Below are 14,793 nucleotides of genomic sequence, written 5' to 3'. Positions count from 1 at the left end.
CAGTATGAATAGATAACTAAGGTTCATCAGACATCTAAGGAAATTCTCCAACATGAGAGCAAACAAACAAACAAAAAAGAAAAATAAACTCAGAAGAAAAAGCTACGGTACTTCAAAACAATTGCAGTTAATATCCTCAGAGAGATAAGGGAAGATTTTGCAGCCATGAAACAAGAACAAAATAATGTAAAAAAAGGAACAATCTGAAAACATTTAAACATTAAAACAAATAAGAAAGTTGAAATAAAAATATAAGAGGAAGGCTTGAAGATAAAGGAGGCAATCTCTGAGAAAGAGAAGAAAAGTAGGAAGAAAAAATGGTGAGAAAATTAGAGGATCAGCCCAAGAGATTCAATATTTCAAGAAAAGGTATTATAGAAAAAGAGGTCATATAAAATAGCAGGGAAGGAGTCATCAAAGAAATAATACAAGAAAATCTTTTCAGAACAGAAGGAAACTTTCTAGAACATGAAACTCCAAATTGAAAGCCCATTATTTATATAGTAGAAGACAATAAAAAATACCCACACCAAGAAGCATCATTGTAAAAGTTCAGAAAATCATGGACAAAGTTTCTAAAAATTTCTAAAAATTAAAACAACAACATACAAAATACAAAGGATCAGTAAACAGGAATAGTATCAATACCTCTCAACAGCAATAATGGACGCTAGAACTCAATGAAATGATGCCTTCAAAATTATAAGTAGAGTTTATTTGCAAATGAGACTTTTATACCCAACCATACTATCAATCAAGTGTAAGAATAAAGTCACATTCAGATATATAAAGTCTCAAAAAATTTACTCCCTTTTCACAGATAGTGAAGGCTATATTCTAGCAAAATATACTCAAAAGCTAAAATAAGAAAAAGGAAGATATATGATTCAGAAAAAAGGGAGTCCAATCCAGGACAGTGTTTAAGCGGCATCCCAGGATGACTGTTAAGAGGCCTCAATTGCTCAGTGGTCCTAAAGAATAACTAATTAAGAATGGAAGAAGAATATGGAGGTCTGCAGGAAAGAAAAACAATTGATCTGCTTGACCATATGGAAAATATTATTCATGGGCATGTGGAAGAGATGTTGGAACATATGGAAACAATTAACAATAGGAGCAAAGCAACCCAGGCAAATAAAGAAATGAGACAATTATTAATGCCATGAAAACAAAGAGTTGTATAAGAAAGGAGGGATGATTATAGCTTCTCTTTTTCTCAGCATTGAAGAATACTTCCATCACTATAATAATGTATAGTGACAACTGTTTTAACCAAAATGTGATATTGTGTTGGCAGGGGAAACAGCAGTTGGAGGGGGACTAGGAGGGTGATGGGAGAGCTATGTCCTCATATACTATATCAGGAGGTCAGCAGATTACATTAGAAAGTGATAAATTAAGAGATAGCAATATAAACTACAAGGTAGCAAATAAGGAAAAAAGCTAGAAAAGTTGAGGTTTTATCTGAAGAAAGGATTAGGATGAAGGTGGGAAAGGAGATTGCTATTTTTTCCTTTACAATCTTCAATGGTGTTTGATTATTTAAAAAAGATATGTATGATTATTACATTGCAAAAATAAAACATTTAAATTGCCATTTTATAACAGTTTCGTTATGTTCATTATAAAGACAAAACAATTTAGAACTGGCGTTTAGTTTCTTCTGTGCTTGGCCAAAAGCTATTCAATACATATCCACCAAAATGTCTAAAATTAAAAGACTAATTACTACAAATGTTAACAAGGATATAAAGCAACCAAAACCCTCATACACTGATGGTGGGAGTGCAACATGGTACATTTTGGAAAAAGATTTGGCAGTTTTTATAAAACTAAATATGACTGGCCAAGATTCATGTTTTTACTGAACAGAAATAAAAATATATGTGTACAAAAACATTTGTTATGTGAATGGTCATGGCAGATTTATTCATAGTAGTCCCAAACAGGAAATAGCTTGATAAACAAAATGGTATATTCATATAATTGAATATTGCTTAGTGTTATGGACTGAATTGTGTCTCCCTAAAATTTATATGTTGAAAACCTAACCTCAAGTGTGACAGTATTTGGAGACAGCACCTTTAAAGAGGTAATTAAGGTTCAATGAGGTCATAAGGGTAGGGCTTGAATCCAATATGTCTGGTGTCCTTACAAGAAGAGGAAGAGACAGCAGGGATGTACATACATAGAGAAGAGGCCGTGTTAGGACAGAGCGAGACATACTCTGGTTTCTCTTCAGATCGCATAAATCTTTCGCCTTTTACTAAAGATTTCCGTGGAGGACAGAGCGAGAAAGCAGCCATCTGCAAGCCGAGGAAAGAGGCTTAGAAAGAACCCAAACCTGTAGACATCGTGATCTTGAATTTCCAGCCTCCAGAACTGTAAGAAATAAATTACTGTTGTGTAAGCCACCTTCTCTGCGGTAGTTTGTTATGGCAGCTCTAGCAGACTGATATGCTCAACAATAAAAGGGAATGAAACACTGTACATCAACATGGACAAATCTAAATAATATTGTGCTGAGTGAAAGAAGTGTTGAACACAAGAGTGCATACTGTATGATTCATTTACATAACATTTTAGAACAGGTAAAAGTAATTTTTTTAGGAAAAATATCAGAACAGCTGTTGCCCCTGGGGCAAGCAGTTTAGAATGGTGACTGACCCGGAGGTGGCATGCAAGGATTCTGGGATGACAATATTGTTTTTTGTCCTGATAGGGCTTTGTGTTACACAGTTATATATATTTATCAAGTCTCATCGAAGGTGCATTTGAGCATTTATTGTATATTAACTTTATCTCAAAAGAAAGTAAAAGAACTTTAAAACACAGATTGAACTTTAGTTAATGATATACATGTTGAAATGTGGGGGGGGTAAGTACTGATTTTGCAAATTACTTTGAAATGTGTCAAAAGGTGATTGATGGAAAGTGTGCCTGAACCTACTGTTCATAAAATTTTCGACCTTGAAGACATTGAGGCGACAGGTTGAAGAAAGTGAGGAAAATCTTAAAGGAGATTTCCAAATAGTGTTGAAAGTGCCACCTGGTTTCTTTTTGGGGCTTATAGTAAAATGCAAAAGGAGACAGTTAAATGGAGAGAAGGATTATTAAAAATGAAGTCAAGGGTGTGACTGCAAGACTATTTGGTTAAGACCTCAGAAAGAACAAAGATGGTGCCTCAGAATACTATTCAGTCACTTAGGAGCTCTTTCAGGAAATTAGGCTTATGCCTCACAGATTTTCTCAAACAGTATGCCTGTAGAAAGCTTAGGGGTGTTGTCCCTCAGTTGTCTCAGCAGGGGCCCAAGGTTGAGAAGTGTTTATCAGAAAAGATCTGTGGGTGTGACTTCTGCCTTATCAAGTAAATCCCCAAATGAATCACAGGTGACCCACACAGCTTTTAAAAGAGTTATATATGCAAAAACACCACTAGTTTGGGCTGAGAGAGTCAGAGAACATGAAGTGTGACATTTGGACCCTCAGAATTCTGTCAAGAAGCAAGCTGAATGAGCTGCTCAGTTGCAAACACATGCTACTTTTCATGGGGGGGGGGAACAAACAGAAGAAAGATGATGTAGAGGAGAGAACAAAGTACCTAAGAGCCAAGAACCATGGAGAATTATTCCTAGGCCTTGAGACTTAATAAGAAACTCCTAACATTTACTGACTTGCTTCTAATAGAATATGGCAGAAGTGAAGAGATGTCAACTCTGAGAATAGCTTATAAAAAGATGTGGTTTCTGTCTTGGGTATGCTCGCTCATTCCCTCTTGGATCACTCAGCCTGGGGAAAGCCAGCTGCAGTGTTGGGAGGCAACCCTGTAGAGAGGCTAACACAGTGAGGGACTGAGCCCTGCCAACAACCACACAAGTGAGCTTCGAGGTGGACTCCCCCGTGTCGAGCTCCCCACCCCTAACCCCACAGCTTGGCTGGAGCCTGATGAGAGATGCAGAGCCAGGCGAACTGAGCTAAGCCATGCCTGTGAGATAACACAGACTGAAATACTCATTTTTTTATTTGTTTGTTTTAAGCCACTAATTTTGGGCAATTTGTTATGCAACAATAGATTAATACAAATTGTAGGACTGAGAAACTATCATGGAAAAGAAGAAGGTGAATCAGACAGTGGAAGAAATATTGTTTTCTTTCAACAATAGTCAAGAATAATCTTGGTGATAAAGAGAGGAAGGAATATGAAATAGTCAATGCTTAAATAAAGAAATAGTAGGTAAATACAATAGTAGAGAAAATAGAGTAAGGAGGAGAAGGGATAAGCACTCTTGCTGAAGATTCCTTTGTGATCCAAGGAGATAAACAAAAGACTAGCTGGAGAGAAAAGGAGTCCAGTGTGGTCTCTGAGGAGGAGAGGATGGGTCATGGAACCACTGAGAGGCTACTGACATCATGGAGGCATCAATGAAAAGTCACAAATCCTTCGTAAGCGTTTATATTCTGGGAACCATAATTACAAAGTCACTAGGACGGGCTCTGAAATGACTGATGTTGAGGAGGGAAGAGGGTGATGCAATCTCTAGGAGTAGGGGAATTCATCATTTATTTTGGAAGGAGTAACTGGGAAGGAAAAAGAACTGTTGGCAAATCTTTATACTCACATTATTAAGCAGGTCAACGATGATTACTTAGATGTGAAATGGTTGCTAGAGATGATGTAGTCATATGGCTTTAAAACATTTTATAAAGTTATAAATCTGCTGTTTGAAGTACTAGACAGATTGGAGGTGTGGACTCAGGACAAATGTGAGGCCCAGCTATGGCAAAGGAGGGAACACCATCTAGCCTGACAGATGCTCTCACCTGGTGACGTTAAAGCCTAAATATATATTACAGCTGACAGCATAATGCCAGGCAGTTCCTTTATGAGCACAATAAAAACCAGCAAAGTAACTAATCAAATTTGAAACAAATTCAATATTTAAATATTGCACAAAATAATTTATTTTGTCTTTTGATCCAGAAAAAATATAATTATATTTAGAAAACATATATCTTGTCACATCTGCCAAATAAGTGCCCCAAACTGTGCTAGGTACTATAGTGGACACAAAAGAAAACCTGGCCTTCAGGTATGTATGAACCACTTGAAGGGAGGTTCAAGTTCTTCCTGTGTGAACAGCTAGAGAAGGACAGTCTGCCTAACAAGAGAGTCGTCCTTGTGGTGGTGGGAGGAGTTCCAGAGAGAAGAGCAGCAGGAGGGACAGGACCAGGGGGCTCACAAAGGAAGCCGAGGGACCGTGTAGGCCGGTAGGGGTGGAAGAGGACAGACCCCAGTTCTGAATGTCAAGGTGGGGGAACCTTTCAGGGAGGAAGCTGTAGTGGGAAGATCAAGGATGGGGCTGGAGGAGGGACATGAGACATCTGCAGGCAGCAGTGGCAGGGAGCTGATGGCTCACAAGCTGGGACACAAAGGGGTGAGATGGAAAGAGTGATGAGAAAACTGGGATACTGGTATGGTCATTGGTTCCTTCATTTCACAAAAAATGAGTGTCAATTTGGGGCAAGGTTCTGTGTCAGGGGCTGGAGATGCACAGATAAAATCTATTCTTGAGGTGGTACAGCCTGGCCAGGGCCCTGGGAAGACCAGGGCCCTGAAAGGACAAATACTCACATAAGGCAGAGGGGCACAAATGGATTCCCATGTAAACAGTCAGAGGACAATTCTCTGGCCTAGGAATTGAAGCTAGAAGCAGGAAAATGGTGTTAGGGCATTTGGTCTACCTAGGATTTGGACTCTTCAAAGTAATTTAGTAGTAAAAGAAATTAGAGCAAGAGAAAGGTGATCAGAATGGGCAGTAAATCTTAAGCTTTTGTAATTTTTTGTTTTTCAGCAGAAACACAGCAATGGCATGTGACCAAGAAGCACAGGAGAATATGGTTAATCCAATTTTCCAGAGTTGAAAGAGAAAGGGCAGGTAAAAAGGGAAGCCCAAGCAGCAGCATCCTCAGAGTCTGGCTCACAGATAGCCGGTGGGCCTGACTCCTGGAACCTGTCTCTCTGAGCCTCAGGTTCTTTGTAACAGGGGTCCCACGCCCCTCACAGGGAGGCTGTGAACATTATGTGAGTTATGGTGTGCCTTGTGCAGTGCCTGTGGTAACTGCTCAGTGAAAGGTCTTCATTATTGGTGAAATCTGGGCAGAAAGATAAGTGAATGCTCACAGAACTGAGGAAAGTACTTTCTCCTTTCTTATTTTTTCTTTTCTTTCTATAGCTACCTTCCATTTATCTAATTTGATGATTGTGGGAAGAGAAAAGCCAAGCTATAGAACAGGCAGAAAGGTAGCAATGCTGATGGTTCCACCAACAAAAAGAAGTAATGATGCAGGCTTGGGTAAAATTACTTACTCAAGTTTATTCTTTTACCAATGGATCAAGAAAGATTAAGGAGCAGCCGGGCATGGTGGCTCACACCTGTAATGCTAGCACTTTGCGAGGCCGAGGTGGGAGGATCGCTAAAGGTCAGGGGTTTGAAACCAGCCTGAGCAAGAGCGAGACCCCGTCTCTACTAAAAACAGAAAGAAATTAATTGGCCAACTAAAAATATATATATAGAAAAAATTAGCTGAGCATGGTGGCACATGCCTGTAGTCCCAGCTACTCGGGAGGCTAAGGCAGAAGGACTGCTTGAGCCCAGGAGTTTGCGGTTACTGTGAGCTAGGCTGATGCCATGGCACTCTAGCCTGGGCAACAGAGTGAGACTCTGTCTCAAAAGGAAGAAAGAAAGATTAAGGAACAAGCAAGAAGAAAATTAAGGGATAAAGTAGGAAATAAGAAAGCCAATGGGGCATGAAGAAGAATATTTGGAAATAAGTTCTGCAAGTAGGCACTCATTAGAGGGAAAAGTCAGAGAAGGTCTGACTAGGTGTGGTCAGTGGGATAAGGTAAAATTAAACCCCAATTTGAGGGAATAAATTGAAAAGCTAAGGATATGTTAATCTATAGGTTTTGAAAGAATAGTTAAAATCAACATTATATAGTAAATGTATATAATGTATGTATGTATGTATACCTTTCTACAGTCTTCTTTCCCCAAAGAAAAAATAATGAACAAAATAAAAAGACAAAATATATTTTAACATATAATGGGAAATAGCTACAAATGGATGTGAGTGGCATTTTAAAAGTCAGTAGGATGATTAAAAAGACAATAAAAAGTCACAGGTCCAAGAAGCAAAGTTTATCCAAATGTCCACTTGTGGCAATACAAAGGCAGTAAATCCCCTGATAATGCATATGACAGACCATAAGGCTGGGCAGAAATAAGGTCCTAACAGCAAGCTGGCAGCATGGCATGCTACTGTAATCATGCATTTGTGTGCAGAGCAATCTTCTATGTCTTTATGCTATTTGTCTCCTTTTAGGAACAGGACCCAAAAGAATAGGGCTGGATCTTCAGTGAAAATGTGATATAAAAATCTAACATATCATTACTGTGAAATACATTTATATAGTTAAAAAAATTAGGGCTAAAACAGACCTTGCTGGTTCATAATTAAGGAAGCCTGGCCCTTTCAGAGGCAGAAAAGATAAAAGCTTCTCTTAAATCCCACAAACAACTGATACTAGGACTCAGGAAATGCTATAGAGGGGTGGAAGAAGCTGGTTTCAGAATCCAACAGCTGTGACTCTCCCACAGTGACTATTACCTGTTTGGTTTTCTTTGCTGGTACAGGAACTGGAACTGTTTCCTGCTGCATAACTTCTGTGTCTTCTCCTCCACCTTCTGATGCTTCTAGGACATATAAAGTTTGAAAATTAGAAAAGTCTCTCTCTCTTTCTCCCATTGCTAATGCAACTGTGGCATCACCTTTTTAGAAGGTTCTATCTCTTAACTTTGTAATTCTACCTCTAAGAAGCTGAATGAAAGGAAATGATCCACAATGAAGACAGATTTAAGCACCAAGAGACCTGTCTTATTTATAAAACTGAAAAAGTGAAGATTACCTAGATGTCTAAAATTAGGGAATGTTTAATTATGGAACATTCCTACAGCAAGACTTTTTACAGCCTTTAAAAAATTAAGAGTTTACAGTGACAAAAAACCATCTGATAATGATAATTAGTGGTCAGAACTACCATTGCATTTACTACATGTTTAACACTGGGCTTCATATATATCATCTTATTTAATTTTTACAATATAACCACAGATTTAATAGATATAAAACTCTCCATTTTCAGATAAGGAAACTGCTGTTTAAAGAGGTGAAGCTATACAAAGAGATATACTCAAAAGCACTAAGATAAAGTAGGATTCTAAAAAATGTTCAAGTAACCCAAAAGAAGGAAGAAAAAATAAGACAGATATGAAAAACAAGAACAAACCAAAAAATGGCAGATTTAACCCCCAACATATCAGTTAATACATTAAATGTAAATGGTATAAACATACAAATTTAAAGACAGAGATTAACAGAATAGATTAAAATATGACCTAATTATATGCTGTATATAAGAAACTTACTTCAAATATAATTATATAAGCCAACTGAAAGCAAAGAGATGCAAATATTGGTCAAAGGAAAGCAGGAGTGGTGTTATTAATATCAGAGAAAGTAGACTTCAGAGCAAAGAAAATTATCAGAGAACAAGAGGGACATTATATAATGGCAACAGGGTGAATCTATTAAGAAGACATAGCAATCCTAAATGTGTATGCACCAAGTAATAGAGCTATAAAATATGGGCTGCAAAAACTGACTGAAATGAAAGGAGAAATAGATAAAACAATCAAGTTACAAACTTTAAGTCCTCTCTCAAAAATTGAGAAAATGACTAGACAGAAAATCAGTGAAGATATAAAAGAATTTAGTCACACCATCAAGCAAATAGGATCTTATCAACATTTGTAGAACACTGCAATCAACAACAGCAGAATACATATTTTTTCCAAATGTCACGGTACATATACCAAGATAGATCATATTCTAGGCCGTAAAGCATCAACAAATTTAAAAGGAATTGAAATTGATAAATAGTAGGTACAAAAACTTACAGCAAACATTATAGTCAATAGTGAAAGACTGAATGCCTTCCCCCTGATTGAGAACAAGGCAGAGATGTCAACTCTCACTAGCCTTACTGAATATAGTGCTAGAACTTTTAACCACTGCAATATGGCAAGAAAAGGAAATAAAAGATATATCCATTAGGAAGGAAAAAATTTAACTGCGTCCACTTGCAGATGACATAATTGTTTACATAAATCCCGAGGACTCTGAAGGCTACCTTTAGTCCTGTGAAAATTCTTATGTTGGCTTCTATCAGTGGGGCCTCTTTTCACTTAATATTCTCAAACCCATGTTCATCTGGGATCCTTCATGAAAACCTTGGCTAACTACACACCTCTCCTTCTTCCTCTTGCCTCTCTCTGCATGTCTTTCTATACTATAGGTTCTTGTACCTTGTAAATTAGCACATAATTTTACCTTGCCTCATATGTGCTGGTATTGCATAAATGTTAGGTTTTCTCTCCATCTGAACCAGAAACTCCTTGAGAGTATCCATGAATGCCCAAAGTACTTGGTCTAGTGTTGATTGGCGGTAAATGGCATGCCCATACTTACTGCTTTATTTACATTTTCATTATAAAGTAATATATGTTCTCTATGTAAGATATTAACTCCCTTATACAAATTTCCTCATATCATTTTATTAGCTTTAAAAAATCACATTAAAATAAAAAGAAGGACCTACAAATAAATAAATGCCAAGATTAATCCCATTAATATTTAAAAATCAAGTAATCTTAGAAAAAAATTCTTTTTTTTGAGATATAGTCTTGTTCTGTCGCTGAGGCTAAAGTGCCATGGTGTCAGCCTACCTCACAGAAACCTCAAACTCCTGGGCTCAAGTGATCCTCCTGCCTCAGCCTCTTGAGTAGCTGGGACTATAGGCACATGCCACCATGCCCACCTAATTTTTTTCTATTTTTAGTAGAGATGAGGTCTTGTTCTTGCTCAGGCTGGTCTCAAACTCCTGAGCTCAAGTGATCCTCCTGCCTTGGCCTTCCAGAGAGAAAAAATTCTAAACTCTGTATTCCTCCATTCCCTAAAATTTGCTAACTGAAGAACACAGTCTGTATTTAAGCAGTCTAGTTGAAAATAAAAACATTCATCCTTCGATATGCATGGGGAATTTGTTCCAGGACCTCCTTCACATGCCAAAATCCAGAGATGCTCAAGTCTCTGATATAAAATGACATAGTATTGGTATATAACCTATGCATATCCTCCTGTATATTTTAAATCATCTCTAGATTACTTATAATACCTAACACAATGTAAATGCTATATAAATAGTTGTTATACTATATTGTTTATGGAAAAATGTCAAGAGAAAAAAGTCTGAAATACTCAGTACTTTAAAAAGTATTTTCAATCCCCAGTTGGTTGAATCAACAGATGTGGAACCCATGGATACAGAAGGCCAACTGTAACATATTTTTTAAAGGTATGTGACTCTTACGCACCAAAAACCCATGAGAAATATTTAAAATACCTTCTTAATCAAATGCTCTAAATCTGAGTTATTTCTTGTTCCAAAAAATTATTTCATCTGAAACCTTTTAACATGTAAAATGAGATCATCTCATATCACTGGAGGTTGAATAAATTAGTTGTTTTCTTACACTATGATGTTTTTTGGTCCCAAAGTGAAAACTGCTTTTCTGAAGTAAGGATGTTAGTTCTGTGATTTTCATTAACAGAATATTGAAAGAGAAGCATGGGGCTCCAACTTAGCCAGCCTGGCTCCAGTACCCAGGTTTCTCTAGGGCTGCTGGGATCTGAGGAGGTTAAGCTGGGCTTGTGCCACTTAGTCCCAGTGGCCAATTCAGCCCATGAAGTGGAGTCACCAAGACAGCACTGCCTCTTCCCTAACTCCCCGAAGACTACTTAAAAACAGACACTTCCAGATGGGATTGGTTACATTCTTCCAAAAGGGGAGTCAAGTACACTTCCTTTTTCAACTCATGGCAACAACGTCAAGTGAAAACAGAAGGCTGCACATCCTCCCTCTCTCAATCCCCACCTTCCTCCTCTTTATGAGAAGTATCTGAAGTCCAATTTCCCAGCATTTTCCTTAAACTTCCAGGTACTTGCCTACAAAAATCCCTTCTAGGCCCTGGGAGAGACCCTGGCAAAGGGATTATAAAATTGTTCTTTACAAAATTGCAAAAGAAAGATTTAACCACAGCATATTAAGACTACTGTCTGTTTCCACTCTGAATTCTCCTCTGTCACATTCTGGGAGAATTTGGGGGGCCTAGTTAGAGTAAGCGGGTTGTACATACATTTAGTTTGAGCTTAATGGGATATTTATGTAGTTTGCAATCACATCTGTCTATATTTAGATTTTTGCTAGCTGTTCTAAAGCTGGAATGCTGCCAAGAATACTACCACCTACCACCCTGTGCTAATTCACCAGACATTCTGACACAAGGTGGGTAGGGCTAGAGGGTATAAATGATGACATGAATATGCCTGTAGTGCCTGTCCCTCTAATGACATGGGAAGTGAGGGAGAAACCAAGTTTGGAATGTATGAAACCTTAAACTAGTCATAGAAAATTCTTCCAATCATCAAAGATATAAAACTATGAGCAGAGAATTAGGTTCTCATTTTGGTCTATTGAAAATGCAAGGTCTCTGCTGTAGGAATATATACAGTAGATGATATATTGTTATATAATTGCAAAGAAACTGTATTTTTTCTTTTTTGTTGATGAAGGTGAGTAAAATAAAAATTTTCAGAATTCCTGTGTTTATAGCTGTTATTATTTGTTATTTTTTTTCTTATTTAAAAGATTAATAGCTTCTTTCATACCTATTTTATACCAGTAATTTTGCATTCTTTTTCTAAGAGAGGGCCCACCAAATTATGTAAGTTTCAGGCCTCAAAAAAAACCTAGATTTGCTTTGGCTAACAACTTTGCTCCTCTCTTATTAGTTTTCATAGTTGAGAAACAAACTACTGAAACACATAACAATAGGGAAGAATTTCAAAAGCATGATGCTAAGCAAAAGAGGATAGACTCAAGAGGCTACATTAACATATGATTTCATCTATTTAATATTATGGAAAGGGCAAAACTATAGATCAGTAGTTACCAGGGACTGGAGGTGGAGGACTTCTTGAGATTGATGGAAATGTTCTATTTTAATTGTGATGGTGGCTACACAATTTTGTGCATTAATAATAATTCACAGAGCTGTTCAGTAAAAAAGTTAAGTTTACTATTGGAATTATTCCTCAAGAAACCTGACTTAAGCCAATGTTCATTAATTTGTAATACTTGTCTAATATCACACAACTAATAATTGGCACAGCTAAGATTTGAACACCAGATATTCTAATCCCAGAGTTCATAATCTTATCCCCTATGCTTTCCTTGCATCAAAAGATGCTGCTTACAGCTTAATGAAGTTTTCTTCTATTCCTTTATTCTTTTGCTAAGAGGTGTCTGTTGCTTTTATTTTTAAATTATGACTAAGTGTTAAATGTAATGCAATGCTTTTTGTTTTTGCATTTATTGACATGATTATATGGATTTTCTCTTAGAATCTGTTAATGTGGTGAACTGTAAAAATAGATTTTCTAATGTTAAACCATTCTTGTTATTCCTAGGATAAACCCAAACTGGTCATGATATATTTCTCTCTTGTAGATTTTTTTGATCAATGTTCAGAAGTCAGATTCATATAATATTCCTTTCTAGTACTATCCTTGTCTGATTTAGGTATTAATGTTATATTACTTTCATAAAAGATCTGGGAAACATCTTATCTTCTTTAAATCCTCTGAAATAGTTGTATATAAACCATGGGCCATCACTTGCCAGCCCATAATCAATTTTTTAAAATGTTTTAATTTTTTTTTAAAAAAGGAATAGTTTCTAATTATTAGGTACAGATTTCTATAGATGATCATAGATATTTTATGTTTTTCAAATCTGTTACATGTTTCCAAATTATGTTTTATCTATCAATCACTGAAGTGTGTATTAACATTTCCCCTCTCATTTTGATTTTGCCCATATTTTCTAGTAATTCTACCAATTTTTATTTACGTATTTCATAAGTATATTAAATGCATGCAAGTTTAGAACTGTTATGACTTCCTGTTGAATTGTTCCTTTCATCATTATGTTGTGACTATTTTAAAAAATCCATCTTGTTCAATTTCACTTTGGGGGGTTGGTTCTTCCATATTTCTAGAAGTGGTCAGCTGTTCTCTGGGAAAGCTACACTACACACACTGAAAACAAATGCTGGATACACAGCTGTACTTAAACAGTCTAAAGTGTCTTACTAAAATTACTCATCCCGAGAAGCCAGAATGTTTTATTTGGCCAGGAGAACCAGGGCCGGGAACTACTCTTCAAGAACCATGTTCCCAGCTCATTAAGAGACTCCCACCGGCATCACTGAGAAAGAATACAATTCCCACACCCAAGGAACAGGACCCTGAGTCTGAACTCTGTGAAGGCCTTAAGGCCACATGAGCAATACAGATCACAGGGGAGGGAAGGGACGGGACAGGCAGTGAGAAGCCTCGCCAAGGAAGGGACTCTGAATTCTGACTCCACCTATACTAACAAAGGTTGTGCAGTGAAGGGGGGGGGTTCCATTTTTATTGCTTCTGTACACTTTTCACAATAATTTCTTAAGATATGCTATGACTAAAAAGAAGAGTTTACAATGTATTTGGCCACACAACAAAAGAATCATACTGTCTGTAAGTGTATCTCTCATTTACTCTAATTGTTCAGAATGCCTGTTCTCCCTTAATCCTTGTTGTCTCTACTTTTTCATAAAAGTCTTACCCCTACCCTCCAAAATTCAATTCAAGCTTTGCCTCCTATGTTAAGACCTTCCAAAACAGAAACAAGACTATCTTAGGGCTGCAATATAGCAAGCAGTTGCAACTTTCACTGAGAAAAGAAAATGGGGAGAAAAGGAAATAGGGCCTATATGAAAATGAAGAATTCAGCAAAAGAGAGGGCAGCAGGAGCAGCAAACCCAAGGTGAGGCCTGTCAGGCACAGTGCAGGGCATCTGGTGGCTTTGAGGGGGCCATTTGGTGGAGCTCAGGAAGGCCGGGTTGGCCCTCAGTCTCCTGGCCTCTTCTGGCCCCACAGTCCCGGGGTTCACGTGCTGGGACATTGGACCACACAAAGTCTTCTGCAGGCCTGTGGTGGTAGGTCAGGCTTTATGTTAGAGCCACCCTAACTGTGGTGTTTAGTTTTTCCTACCTATCAACTTTTCCTTTTGGCTTTTTCACTCTCTTTTATACAGCAAAATACTACCGTCTCTATCTCTCTAGCGCCTTCAGATTTCTTCTTCTCCCTCTCTCCAAAAGATTTGACAAAACAAATGCTTTTGGATATAAGTCCCTGTGAGTTGGATGTGTCTATCAGAAGTTTTCTTGTCACTCTGTACTGAAATGGGGCGTACAGTGATTCCTTTCTCCCTTTCATTTTGCTATTTCTAGTGACAAGGCCTGATGTACATTCCAATAATGCTCCTATTTTCATAGCTAAGGAAGTCCCTGGCAAGAGATCCAGAGTTTGCTTACAAAATATGTTGCCGATTCCCACAGAAAACTTTAAAGTTTAGAAAATTTGGAATAGGATGGCAAAACACTGAACAGCGGTCACTTTATGGGTCCTGACATTCTGACTGAAGGTAAAATACTATGACCAAGATCACCTGAAAAACACAGGACTGAAGGAAAATGCTTCACCTTCTTTTTGTGGGACAGTTAAATACTA

General features: G+C 37.5%; 1 protein-coding gene and 1 pseudogene across 2 annotated transcripts in view; one reads left to right on the top strand and one right to left on the bottom strand.

The window, feature by feature from the left end:
- CMSS1 (cms1 ribosomal small subunit homolog) overlaps window positions 1–14,793 on the bottom strand; it is a 345,956-nt gene that overhangs the window by 19,668 nt on the left and 311,495 nt on the right. The window contains exon 2 of one of the 2 annotated variants that reach the window (XM_012743075.2): window positions 7,669–7,754. In XM_012743075.2, the coding sequence (XP_012598529.1) occupies window positions 7,669–7,754 (86 nt within the window). The remainder of the gene's footprint in view (window positions 1–7,668; window positions 7,755–14,793) is intronic. The other variant, XM_012743076.2, reaches the window with a different exon arrangement.
- On the top strand, window positions 2,236–2,285 carry LOC142874899 (uncharacterized; annotated as a pseudogene).

The sequence above is a fragment of the Microcebus murinus genome, chromosome 1 (genome assembly GCF_040939455.1).
Source record: "Microcebus murinus isolate Inina chromosome 1, M.murinus_Inina_mat1.0, whole genome shotgun sequence".
In the NCBI taxonomy this organism is placed as follows: Eukaryota; Metazoa; Chordata; class Mammalia; order Primates; family Cheirogaleidae; genus Microcebus; species Microcebus murinus.
This window is presented reverse-complemented; position numbering and strand designations above follow the sequence as displayed.